This window comes from Schistocerca nitens, chromosome 1 (assembly GCF_023898315.1).
Source record: "Schistocerca nitens isolate TAMUIC-IGC-003100 chromosome 1, iqSchNite1.1, whole genome shotgun sequence".
Lineage (NCBI taxonomy): Eukaryota > Metazoa > Arthropoda > Insecta > Orthoptera > Acrididae > Schistocerca > Schistocerca nitens.
In genome coordinates this window covers 347,300,308-347,314,890 of record NC_064614.1, presented here as the reverse complement: position 1 = coordinate 347,314,890, position 14,583 = coordinate 347,300,308, and the positions used below count along the sequence as shown (strand labels likewise).

The 14,583-nt window shown below is 43.6% G+C and overlaps 1 protein-coding gene across 1 annotated transcript in view; it reads left to right on the top strand.

Annotated features, from left to right (window-relative positions):
* Positions 1 to 894: 894 nt before the first annotated feature.
* The window catches only part of LOC126247724 (uncharacterized), a 114,078-nt gene continuing 100,389 nt past the window's right edge, over positions 895 to 14,583 (top strand). Inside the window, exon 1 of the mRNA XM_049948509.1 lies at positions 895 to 1,033. Coding sequence (XP_049804466.1) covers positions 895 to 1,033 — 139 coding nt within the window. The remainder of the gene's footprint in view (positions 1,034 to 14,583) is intronic.

Here is a 14,583-nt window from a genome sequence, read left to right as displayed (position 1 = left end):
TGGGAGAAAAAAAAAAAAAAAAAAAAAAAAAAAAAAGGTCCTATGCGTCTCGCTCCAACTACCATTCCGCATTCATAGCCTATTAATTGCCATTGTGCGGCCATAATCACGTCGGAAACCTTTTCAGATGAATCACCTGAGTACAAATGACAGCTTCGTCAATGCACTGCCCTTGTACACACTGTGTACGAGATTCTATCACAAACTTTATACGTGCTTATCGTTATCCCATGGCTTTGTCACCATCAAAACTGGTGATAATCTGCAGAGTGTCTATCAAATAACACCAGCAGCTGCACGTGCTCGAAAACGACATCCGTTCTGTTCTGTTGCCACACTCATATCTCCTTATATGCCCTAATGTTCGTGTAAGTACTTCTTTACGCTAGTATGTATTGGGTCGGGACTCCTGAAACTTTGCCGACTGTGGTTTCTGTTTCCTGACACGTTCGAGCACGAAAACTGGGAGAAGGTACTTGATCACGAGATTCGTCGGGTTGAACAATAGCCGACTTTCGATCGCCACTTGCCAAAACAAGTCAACTTGATCTACGTGCAACATACGAAGAGGTCGGCCAATGGCAAGGTCCTTATTTGGATGAGAACAATGCCAGGGTAGCTGGATGATCAGCACGAGCTATTTTATGTCCAGAGTGATTATTTTAACAGAATTCGCACGTGCATCAATTCACTTCAAAAATGGCTCTGAGCACTATGGGACTTAACATCTATGGTCATCAGTCCCCTAGAACTTAGAACTACTTAAACCTAACTAACCTAAGGACAGCACACAACATCCAGCCATCACGAGGCAGAGAAAATCCCTGACCCCGCCGGGAATCGAACCCGGGAACCCGTGCGTGGGAAGCGAGAACGCTACCGCACGACCACGAGATGCGGGCTCAATTCACTTCCTACCGCGACGAGTGCGTCACACTGAAGAACGGTGGATATAAAGTGCCAAGACGTCTCCTGAGGGCCAGAATGAGAACTAATCACATCATGCAACATACTTCAGATCCACGGGGAGCAGGTAAAGCAAATGACCCACTACCTCTTTCAGAGCGGACTTTTCGTGTTTATTGAGCTACAACTCAACGCCTTTGAGGAGCTCGATAAGCAAAGCAATCCAAGACACAACACATTCGTGTTACGGGTCTAGCACCTATTTCGTGACGGGGCGCTGTGTGTAACTGTAGGAGTGAGGTTAATCAAAAGTGTCTTCGTGGTGCTCAGTGAACCAAATGACATTCGTAATGACAACATAATGAAACGCTATTCAAGTACTGAATAAATTGTGTAATGAAATACGCCTACTAAAGTTTCACTGATGTTCATCGATAAAGAAATCACTTTACTAAGCAGAAAACAGTCAAGGTCAGTGTCATTGTAGGATCAAAAGAGAAAAAGAACAGTTTGCTTACATTTACAAGAGCAAAATACATTAAAAAATAAGTATAATGGCGTTATGGAGTATTGCATGACTTTAGTAAATTAAATTTCATCTTAATACTTGTAAATCGTTATACTTAACATATTGTATTATTCTGTATCCAAACTAACAACGTATCGTGTTTATCTGTTTCATAGAAAAGCGACAAAGCAAAATAGTGAGCACAAAATAATGAGCACCACAGTCAAAGATATAGATATTTTTACTACAAAAAAGTGTTTACGTGTATAGCGTCAAGGAAGCTTTCTAATATGGATATTATTCAGTCAGTTGGAATGTGCCACCTTCAAGCAGTTTAAAAATGTCTAGCTAACAGAATCGCATTATGTTAATTATTATTAATGCGACTAATAGGATCCATAAAAGCTGCTTATACTGAGGTGCGTAGATACGACCGGTTGAAAATGATAAAAATGTGTATCACAACAGTTGTATTTGGTTGAAGTCACAGCTGCAACGCAACAGATACAACTCTATAATGAAATTTAAATTCATTACCGAGCGAGGTGGCGCAGTGGTTCGACACTGGACTCGCATTCGGGAGGACGACGGTTCAATCCCGCGTCCGGCCATCCTGATTTAGGTTTTCCGTGATTTCCCTAAATCACTCCAGGCAAATGCCGGGATGGTTCCTCTGAAAGGGCACGGCCGACTTCCTTCCCCATCCTTCCCTAATCCGATGAGACCGATGACCACGCTGTCTGGTCTCCTTCCCCAAGCAACCAACCAACCAACCAACCTTTAAATTCATTAAATAATGACCACTGGAACACGAATGTAAAGTACAAAACATAAGCAACTTGAGCGTAAAATAGGACATTTACATCGCCACTGACATTTACGAAGATGCCAAACGTATGATTGATACAGAATGTAAATCTAAAAACAAACACGGTACTAGAAACAAACTAACAGTATTCGCCCATGTGTTACACAACAGTAGGTGTACTATATGTCTAATCTGCACTCGGTAAGAAAACTGTTAAGATTTCTACTGTGACTAGTGAGATGAGTATATCAATAAGGTATTGTCAATCGTAATCATATTGTGTATAAAATAGGATCAACAGGTGTGGTAGCTCAGGTTTTGTCAGCGTTATTGATTAATGGCGTTCATTCGTATGTTGGTACATATATTCCGTACTGTGAGACAAGAGTCACTGTGGAGGTAAGATGTCATAAACACTGAGATGCATGGAAAACTTCTGCATTGTGCATGACGTTCATATTTTTTACTTCTATGCTACTAACTCTAATAGCAACATGCGTCGCAAACGGTATCCACATATGCCGGTGAATGTACCTACAAAAATATATCACTGTACGACAAGTGGTTGAAGAGATATAACATCATAAACACTGAGATGTGTCATCATGCATGATGTCCACTGTAAGGTCGGATGCCTCCTGTTGCTGCAAATCGAGAAATCTCTTGAGGTATGTGACTTTGCTAAAGTACAGATGATGTGAACGAGTATCTGGAAAATGGCGAAGCTGGTCCACTGTTCACGTGCTACTGTCTAGTGTAGTTTTTTTAACTTTATTGGACAATGCCGATGGACGCACACGTGTTTCGGAGCACACCACTCGGCACACATTGTTGACCCCAGAGCGTTGACATGTTGGCCCAATGACTTCGTCAGTTCCGATTGTAGTGGGGTCGGGATCGTCGACATTAGGCCGTGTATCACTGGAAACATGTCAGCTCGACGGATGAACCACGTTTTTGCTACACCAGGTCGATGGTCGTCTCCACAAACGCCGTCATCCAGGCCAACGGCTGCTGGAAATGTGCGCCGCGCCAAGGAAGCAGGCTGGTGTGAGCAGCATTATGATATGATAGACATTCTCCCGTGGTGGTAATCGAAGACACCTTGTCATCTGCGGACCACCTGCAGCTCTTCATACTTGATGACTTCCCTGACGACGATGTCATCTTTCAGCAATGTAATTGTCCGTGTCTCGAAGCCAAAATCGTGCTACAGAGGTTCGATGAGTATCATAGTGAAATCGCATCAAAGTATTGGCCACCAAATTCGCCTGATGTGAATCCGATGGTTCCCATCTGAGCCGCTATCGAGCGTCATCGTCTCGTACACAAATTGGCCACCAGTTATTTAAGGGAATTACATGACTTGTCCAAAGACACCCGGTGCCACATAGCTCCGCAGATCAACCAACGTCTGTAGAACCTATGATACGTAGAATCGGTGATAAACTGTGTCGGAAAGGTGGACCAACAAGCTATTAAGCAGGTGGTCATAATGTATTGGCTCGGCAGCGTATGTGCGGGCACCTGATACATTTGTCAACACATGCAGATGTATTTTGGACTTTCCTGAGTTATCTGCCCCTGTTGATCATTTGAAAAAGACCATAGAGACCAAAATAAGCTAGTTATGTTGTATTGTGTTGCAGGCTATTGTATACCAATTACAGCTGAATAATGCAAAATTGGTGAACAGAACTGTCCGCAGTGAAATATATCCTAATACCCAACATAATGAGGACAAGACAGTAGAATATTGGGGCGCAGATGTAAGAACAAGCCATGTAACAGACCACAATTTGCTTAGAATATTTGTTAGATATGAGCTACAACGAACAACATAAAATTCAGCAGATATTTGCTTTAGTGTATATCTGAGAAGTATATGTGTAATGTACTTCTGATTGAGAGTAATTTCATTTATATTTATCAACGTGAGTGTTATGAGGCAGAAAGTAAATAGAAAATTTGGGTTCACTTTAACTTACTGTGCGCGTCATCTTTTGCGTCACACCAGCACACATTACTCTAGTTATTCCTAAATTTTTATCCGCACTTCAGAATGTCCGATTATCCGTTTTCGAGTTAGATGTCATTACACATAGCTGTATTAGTCAATTAAAGAAGTAACGAAAATTAGAGGTTAGCGTCCCACCAGCGTCGAGATTATTTTCAGTCGGGGGAAGGTGAATAAAGGAAGAAGCCTTTGCGGCGAACCGACCCGGCACTGCCGAGAGAGTCAGTGCAACGATTCCAGCCCAAGTCACGTTTCCGGTAGAAATCTGCCGTAAAATCCCTGTCTGGTCATCGCGACTGAGGTTTTCAATAGTTTCTTAATATCACTTGAAGCTTCGCCACAGTCACATCCATTTTTAAGCTGCACCCTTATACAATTCGGTATTGTACACAGGTTATAATGACCTATTATATCTGGGGATCCTTATATCCTGACATATGATTTCCTTTATTCTGAGAGTCACCTAACATACTTTACGAAAAAGTTACACAAGAAAGAAAGTCCTGACAGGGCTCTGATCACTGATTCTTTCAAATACACTGCTGGCCACCGTAAATGCAACACCCTGAAGGAAGCATCCGAATCAAGTGAAATTTACACCATGGGTTTGTGATTAGAATTTCAGCGCAGACGCACATCACGCGCGCCTGTGGCGCCACCTCATAGCGCCATTTAAGGCTTGGCGATTTCGACGAGTGTACGCTCGGCACGTGTGTTTACCTTGTGGTTGTTTCACAAGACGATCAGTTATGTCTCGTAGACAACAGCGAACATCGTTTGATCAAGTATCCGAGTTCGACAGAGGAAGGATAGTGATTTACCGAGATTGTGGATTATCATACAGAGAAATCGCTAGTCGTGTTGGACGAAACCAAACAACTGTAATGCGGATATGTAACCGTTGGATGTAGGAGGGTACGACGGACCGACGTGGTCGATCGCATTCACCTCGGTGCAGCACTGCACGTGCTGATAGGCAAATTGTGCGCATGGCAGTGACGGATCGCTCAGTGACATCCCGAACCATAGCACAGCACATTGCGTCTGTAACGCATCATCCAGTGTCTGCGCGTACCATTCGACGCCGTTTACAGCAGAGTGGTCTGTCCGCAAGACGTCCATTGCTTCGTCTACCATTGACGCAGAACCACAGACGTCTCCGTCGCCAATGGTGTGATGACAGACGGATGTGGACGGCAGAATGGAATGACGTTGTCTTTACTGACGAGGCACGCTTCTGTCTGCAGCACCACGATGGTCGGATTCCAGTGTGGAGATACCGTGGAGAGAGGATGCTGGACAGCTGCATTATGCACCGCCACACTGGTCTTGCACCGGGTATTATGGTATGGGGCGGTATTGGATATTTCTCTCGCACGCCTCTAGTACGCATTGCCGGTACTTTCAATAGCCGGCGCTACATATCCGAGGTGCTGGAGCCAGTTGTCCTTCCTTACCTTCAGGGCTCGGCCACAGCCATATTTCAACAGGATAATGCGCGACCACACGTGGCACGCATTGTCCAGAGGTTCTTCGTCAATAAGCAGATTGAAGTGCTTCCCTGGCCGGCTCGCTCTCCGGATCTTTCGCCGATAGAAAACATGTAGTCCATGGTTGCTCAACGAGTGACCCAGATTACATCCCCAGCTGCCACACCAGATGATCTTTGGCAACGTGTGGAAGCTGTTTGGGCTGCTGTACCCCAGGAACACATCCAACGTCTCTTTGACTCAATGCCGAGACGTGTGGCAGCGGTGATCTCCAACAATGGCGGCTACTCTGGCTACTGATTCTGGCAGGAACCACATGTCACAGATGTCTGTAAACGTAATCATTTGATACTTGGTCAACATGTTATCTACAAAATAAATTTTGTTGTGCTACCTCTTGTCTTTCTTGGTGTTGCATTTACGGTGGCCAGCAGTGTATATGTGTAGTTTCTGATCCGCTACACTACCTCACTCAGTGTTCTGTATTTCACAGTTTTCACAGTATATCATAATTCCGAGGGAAGGTCGTCTAGTAAAGGAGCCTCGTTACCACTAACGTCTTTCACGCCGTGCCAAATTCTTCTCACGCCAACATATCTACCATATCTTCTTCACCTACTTCCTTATCTCTTTCTATAATATTGTCTTAGGTTTGTTTCCCTCATATAGAGGCTCCATATCAGAAAAACAAATAGGGGCTCCACACCAGGAAAACAAACATGATGACAATATTATAGAAAGGGAAGAGGTAGTAGCTCAAGATGAGAAATATGATACCGTGAGGAGAATATGACAGAGCACTAAAAAACCGTGTCAACTGAAGAATGGGACACAGCCCATCGGCTTTGACCAATGATGTCATAGATTGCTCATAGACATTAATTTTTTTTATTTTCGAGCCATAGACAATAAATCGGTTATCTTCTGTGGCGAGACGTCATCATCGTAAATTGAAATAAATAAATGTGTTTTTGAAAGACAGGACTAGACATTGTGTACGATTTTTGTCACTTGTATTAATTTAAATAATTTGTTCGTTCCAATTCATTCGGTACTTATTTTCATTCTTAGTGAGTTTGAGACACTTTGGAAGAATTGTTTTTCATTATGGACAATTGTTACTTTTTTATTCTCGTGTGTAGGTAGGGATTTATCTATTCCCATGATTATGGAAAACTTGAAGCATGGTTTCTCAACTGCAGTACGGAATACAAATTTTACAGTTGTCGCTTTTTACCGCCGTCGCTAGCGTTAGTATTACCACGATATTTTGCAGTCCATTCTACTACTTTCGAAAGCGAAAAGACGCGCATATGGAAAGTTTATATCCAATGCTTCAGTCGACCCACAAAGATCAGCTGAAGAATAGGATAATAGTGCTAACAAAGACGACCTATACAGCTCAACTGAAGTATGGGATACAAATCTTACGCATGTCGCTATTTTCCACCTTTGCTAGCATAAGTATCCTATTCTTCAGTTGACCTATGTAGGTACGGGATACAATTTTACGTATGCAGAGTGTTTTGCCTCCTATTCTTCAGTTGACCTACATAGGGATACAAATTTTACTCTTGTAGGTCTCTTCGCCGTTTCTAGTACTACTATGATAATTGCCAGCCGGGGTGGCCGAGCGGTTCTAGGCGCTACAGTCTGGAACCGCGTGACCGCTACGGTCGCAGGTTCGACTCCTGCATCGGGCATGGATGTGTGCGATGTCCTTAGGTTAGTTAGGTTTAAGTAGTTCTAAGTTCTAGAGGACTGATGACCTCAGACGTTGAGTCCCATAGTGCTCAGAGCCATTTGAACCATTTTACTATCATAATTTTCGTCGATACTGTTCCTGCATGACATCAAGCGGCGGACCGTCAGCCCGAAACGTTACAGCAAAAAATCCTATGAGACGTCAGCCAATAGAACGATGATTGGAACGACACTACGCCAGGACCGGTACCTATACGCAGAAAATATAAGCGCCGCTCCAGCTAGCCTTGGCGGCACTAGAAGAGCGGCAGTAGAAACTCCATAGCAGCGACTTACCAACTTGTGTGATTTGCTAGCAATAAAATTGTATGTATCGAAAGACATAGATTATTTGCATGTCGCCATTTGCTTGCGAATGATCTTTGTAGAAACGCAAGTTAAGTATTGTCAATTTAACATATTGTAATATGCTATCGGAGAAAGCAGCTTCCTAGGCACCCTATATTAAGCGAGTGGGCAGAATCCCACAAATACTATTTGTATCGAAGGCGAAAAACAATACTCAACGGAAGAATAGGATACTAGGACTCAAAGAAGCGATATATGTACTGCAACCTTACATCTCGATAGATTCTTTTAACATCTATCAACCTAAAAACAAAGAATGAGTTTACTTTGGACGTGTTATATAGCTGAAACAGAAAGCAGAAATGGCGGTACTCTTTCAAAACCATACTGAAAGCGATGCCGGCATTATTGTGAACACTTGTCAGTACTGTTGAAAATGTGAACTAGGAAGTATTCGCATCTACGTGACGTACCTTTTACGTTGCAGATACATATTCTAAAATGTAGAAAGATTGTGTTTTATGAACACTAGACACGGGTCTCCCCGTTTCCACAAAAGTAACATGATTTGACCCCCTCCCCCTCCAATCTATTTCCCACTCCTCCATTGTCCTCGCTCAAACCAGATGAACTGTTCCGCTGAACCTTGCCACAACGTAAGGACACACTTGAAGGCTAAAACTGTCTCAAAGTAATTCTCAATGACAAATAATACCTTACTATCGGAAAAATTCTCCTATCAGAGCACAAAGAATGCGAATATGTTCTTGTTTATTTAAAAACTCTGACAGAAAAAGGGGTACCAGCTGCCTCATTCTACCTTCCTTAGCACCTTTAAAAAGGTTTTTTCATGCGAACATACATTTGTTTTTAACGTCTAACTCACGTCAAGCACCCACAAGGTCCCCTAACTGTAACTGGCTCACACCCACTAGTCAATCGCTGTAAATCGTTCGTACCCGTCCACACCCAGTTGTCCTTTGTCACTCACTCACTTAGTCCTTCAGTACTACTACATGGCACTCCCAGATGACAACGGAGACACTTTGCAGCATATTTCTCCGTGGTACGTCACTTTATAAACTGGGTTTTCGATTCAAACCGAATCTTACGAGCCTGTTTTATGTGTCCAAGTAAGGTAAGCTTGAGAATCTTAGGAATACATCGTAGAAATTACAGACAGTTACTGTACACAGCCGTCTCACACTCCTCGGCTGGATTTTGGTCCGCTAGTGACGGCTAAAAATAGTAAATAACCATTTCCAAGGGAGTGACCGAGAAACCACCCATGGTGCCTCATTAAGTCCCATCAAGTCCACCGTACACCACACAAAATGCGAAAAGAAGCAACCGATTCGCTCCATTTACCTAAGCAGGAGAAGTTGTGTAATATTCATACATTGAACATACTGAGACGATTCTTCTGTTGGGTATAGAAACGGTCCCTAGTCCACGGTCCCTAGTCCACGGACTATTCCAAACACTTGACCCTACCTTTTATCGCCAATGTTACCCGAGATATGAGCGCGAGAGTATTCCGTTTTTATGAGCGGCGTATTGGAACATATTAGGTGCACATGCTGTCGCATGGATACCGATTTACGAGAACCGTGTGGTTTCTTGTACGATCTGTGTGTCGAGGCAGTACGACCATCGCTAAATTGAATCACTTTAATGCAGTCGCTTACCAGAAGCAAACAGTAAAGGTCGTTCGGCGGCAAAGGAAGAGCAGCACTTGTGCGGTCTCTGTGTACGACCGCCGCAAACGGGAAGCCGAGCAGGATTACGCGGCGCAGGCTGTGCGGTGCAGACCAGTAATCCTGGCAGCCTCTCTCCCGTGAAGCAGAGCCACCGGTCCCGAGAACTGGCCAGAGTAAAACTTTACCGCCAGTAGCGTCTCTCGTCTAGCTCGTAACTCCAATTCTGGGAGTGATTTACGTGCCACACACTGGTCCAGCTTTGTGAAGGCTACAAACGTAAAGCGAGAGCCAACGGCTCGGCTGTAAAAGGTAAATCTCGCCGGCAGGTCCAAAGACCGCACTGGAGTAGACAATTGCCGCAGTCGTTTCGGATTTTATTTCACTTACAAGAGATTCTCGCACTGCTGCTGAAAAATCCTAGCACCTTTCATATGTGTGAGCATCTCCTTGTGTTAGGAGCTTTCCTGAGAAACCGAGATAGTATGAGTAAATTATCTACCGAGACGATGCAGTCGTATTCGGCACACGCGGGGTTCTGACATCAGTCCGATCATCCAGTCGTAGGTTCCCTGTGATTTCCCTAAATCACTTAGAGGACATCATCCTTCAAGTGAGCTTAATGTCCCAGATACACTTCTCTCGTGGTCTAAGTGTTATGAAAAACTGCCATCTCTACTTTTCTGGGAAAGGAAGAAAAGTAACTTTCCAAATTTGCTCAGAATAATTTTTTCAATCACTGAACCTTCAGAAAATATCACTGTTGTAACCCTTTCCTCGCCGTGTTGTCGCTTGTTAGTAGAGATTAGTCGTTAGCGTATTAGCTTACTTCGTAACTGTATCATGTTTTGCTACAATTATAGACTTTTAACCAAACATTACTGGAAGAACAGAGTAAATATAGAAGAGCATTGTGATTAATCGAGGTGCGCTCGATGAGTCCGCTGAAAGCCATACAATGTTAAATAACACACAAAATAAATAAAATAAGGACTAAATATGTTTTGTACTTTACTGAAAATTGTGGTATATGGAACGAGAGGTGCACTTAGTCAGCATATGATACTTCAACATTAAGCTATCTGTCAGCAAGGGGGGGGGGGGGATTCCTGCCTTATCATTTCATTAATTTCATTTCTTTTCACTAGAGTAATATTGATGTTCTCATACTATTTACATATATAAATGTGTAATAACGTCGGGTAAGAATTATATTTAAAGTTTCAACTCTTTCACATCTTACACAATCCTAAGGTAACATTGTACGTTTTCTCACCTCTCCATAATTCAGTAAAAGCCACGATTATCATGTGACGCAGATTATCACCCTACGACATTCATCTGAACTATTTTCAGTATCCGTAGAGCGTTTCTAGCCTTTCGTCAGACAGCTCTGTATCCAACGGAGCCCAGAAAGAAGGCATTTCAGGTATTATTATAGACATTAACAAGGGAAATGAGATCGTATTGCGATAGTAGCGTCTTAATGGTAGATTACTTACCACAGTACCTTTCATTGTGTACAAGGAGCCCGTATTTGCTTCGTAGTGAAAGGAAGGCTTTTCGGAAGAGAAAACTATCTGCTACCAGAGGAGAATACAATTCTCTAATCTTGATAACGGCCGAGCGATTCTAGGCGCTTCAGTCTGGGACCACGAGACCGCTACGGTCGCAAGTTCGAATCCTGCATCGGGCATTGATGTGTGTGATGTCCCGAGGTTGGTTAGGTTTAAGTAGTTCTAAGTTCTAGGGGACTGATGACCTCAGATGCCAAGTCCTATAGTGCTCAGAGCCATTTGAACAATTTGATAACATTTTAACGGTTCATGCACTACTTAAATTCTGCATCTTTGTGCCACACGTGTATTTCTTTTTGTAATATGCGGTTAATTTTAATGATCGTACATTTTTCATTTGAAAAGGCAAAAGTACTAATGTCTTCACACTATGCAACGTATTGTGTTTGCGTGAAACATTGCCTAAGAGGAAAAGCGCTCTAAACCTTAGCACCTCACCTACTATGCAAGTTTATCTTTTATCGAACTGGTGCAATGCTGTTTGTTACTGCGTTGTATGTAAAGGAATACATGTCTGCCTAAGGCATTCCTATCTGCCAGGCGTAGTATATGGGGTAGCTGTCGCTGTATAAAGTTTTTGTTAGTTACTCAAATTTCTCATTTTTTGTATCAACCCTACTTTATTAGACCGTAATACTGTCTGATTCATCAGCTAAATCAGAATGATGTGCATACAGAACTGGACGTATATTTGCGGCGCACTTGAAAGTTCCTGGAGCTCGCTTTAGGAACGCGAAGACAGCGGCTATGCCATACAGAGTTCCCGCTTGCAGTTGACAAGCTAGTTGGTAATTCCACGTATGCTTTGTGTTACGTGTAAACCCGTGTCTACATTTGACATGCCAAAAAAAAACGTACTGTCTGAGCAACACGTGTAGTTGAACTGTATATTTTGTCTCTACGGTTATTAATGTCAATTAGGGTCTTGCCGTTTTTTACCTGTTCACAATTCTACTTTCTTTTACTGTAATAGTCAAGCTGCATGTTGTGCACACTTTTTGCGTACACATCATCATCGTTAATCTTCAGCCTTAATCTGACTTAATTTGTATGACCATGGTCTCAAAACAGAACTGTCTAAACTGTAAGATATAGTTATCTGAGCGTAGTACAGGGTGGGAAAAAAGGGGCCCGGAGAACAGAGTTCCAGGTACAAATAAATACAGTACTAACCTGACTGTAGCAAATGTTGAAAGTGACAAAAATTCATCTCTTGGCACTTTTGAGCACTGGTCAGCAAGCTTCTGAAGGCGGGTCGAAGCAGGACCGCTGGAATTACTCCAATCTCATCCGAAATGTTCTGCTGCAGTTGTTGAAGACTTTGAGGGTTGTTGCGATACTCCTTAGACTTGAGGGCTCGCCACACAAACTAATCGCACACTGACAGATCATGTGACCTGAGTGGCCAGATAGGGCCGCGACCAGACACCTCTGCTAACAACTCTGTCAGGCGTGAAGACTGTGTAAATTTGCTCCAAGTTTCAGCCGGCTGTATGGGCAGTTGCTCCGTCTGAAGCATTTTCTGGTGAACTGCAGCCACATTTTCTGGTGTGCGGGCACGTTTAGGAATTTTTTCTGACTTTTTCAAAACATATGCTGTCTGTGGCCATTTTCGGACTAAGCGTTGCGTGTCACTCTTTGCTGGCACTTTGATACAATTAAACTAGTCAGTAAACAACTGGTCACACCGTTTCAACGTCTTTGTTGTCACGTAACTACCCACAGTGAACCCCCACTGCTCCATTGTGACTACCGTCGAGCCCACTGCGCTACTGCACTCACACTGACACAGCCCGCTCTGCGCTCTGAACCGGTACGGATCACGTGGCGAGCGTACACGTGGCGGGTGTACAAGTTGTGCGCGCGGCACGGTGCGTGGTTTTACGCACACATTCACGCCTAATCGAATCCACTCGTCCGGGCCACCTTTATTTGCCCCAACCTGCACTATGATAACTTTTAATGATGATGCTTTTTGTGACGTAATCACGGTGCTTTCACATGGTTTATGTTATGTTGACAGTGTGTCTTCCCCTGATACTTGGATATAATGTCACGAAGCACGCCTTGTAGTTGTTCTTTAATGTTGTGACAATGAGCGTGGTTCTGGTATCTTCATTGCTCAATTTAGTGTGGGTCGATATGTGTTGGATTCACGTCGTGTGCCCTGATAAACAAGGTAATGACAGCTGATGTTTCGAACAACATCGATATGATTTGTGGCTAGTGTGTCCGCAGCTCGTGGTCTTGCGGTGTCGTTCTCGCTTCCTGCCCACGGGGTCCCGGGTTCGATTCCGGCGGGGTTAGGTATTTTCTCTGCCTCGTGATGATTGGGTGTAGTGTGTTCTTCATCATCATTTCATCGTCACTGACTCGCAAGTCGCCGAAGTGGCGTTAACTATAGAGGACTTGCAATACGGCGGCCGAACTTCCCCGTATGGGGCCTCCCGGCCAACAATGCCACACAATCGTTACATTTTGGTGGTAACTGTTGTGTTCCATTTCAAATTGATGTATTTGGCAGCCATGCGCATCTCTTGGGAATCGCACCTAAAGTTGAAGCTAATCTGACGCCATCTACCGACAAATTTGATTTATGAGGAAAGCATATTTCTTGTCTGGAATATTGCCTTTTACCTTTAACAAGTATGTGGGAGTTGTGTATTGATCGGAGGTTCATTTACAAATACGAGAAACTCTCTTTACTTTTTCCTTCCTATATTCGTTGAGTTGTGTAGCTGAACGTCGGGTACTCCTTTCATCCAGCACAGCAGAGACATTTGTTAGTACTGATACTTCGTTTTTAAGGAGATTTTATGGTCTGTAGGAAACGCTTATGTCGCCCATTTTTGTAAGCTCTGACACTGCACTCACAAATCGCTATGCGATGTTCAGTCTTTTTATTTGCTCAGTTTCGGCTGTGTTTGAGGTAAGCACGATGCTCGCTAGCTCTGGAGAAAGGATTCAGTTTGCCGTGGTGAAAATCGAGCTGACTGAATAGCCGAATAGCTGTTCTGGCTTGACCACAGGAGGTCCGTCACAAGGACTCTGGTGGAAAGAGGCCGACGCCGCGGGCGCTGTTTTCCGTAGAGGAATCCGTAAGCTCCTGGCCACCCATTTCGACTAAAAGTGCGGTTTTCTCCTTTGAAAAGAGTTGCCGACTGGTCCCACAGGATTGCTGAGCGTGACGGATTCACTGTCATGTACGCAGATCGTAGGAGAGAACAAAAAGGCACCTATAACCCACCATTGGAAAACTCGTTGCCTTCCCTCCAAAATATGGCTATCCAACTATAAGAGTCTTCTCCGACATAGTGCTTTGGCGTGAAGGAAGCGATCAATGAGTGGAACAAGGCTAGGAGTCAATGCCAATCTTCTATGTATTAAAATGCATTCAGTGAGTCAAGAATGGGAAATTTGTGCAAGGTTCTTTGTATTCTGGAAAAGATAGCGAAACTTCTTGCCCGTCAATGTGGCAATGGATGGACGTATTCCCCTCCATGTTGAATTTTTCAAGAGTTAGGCAGT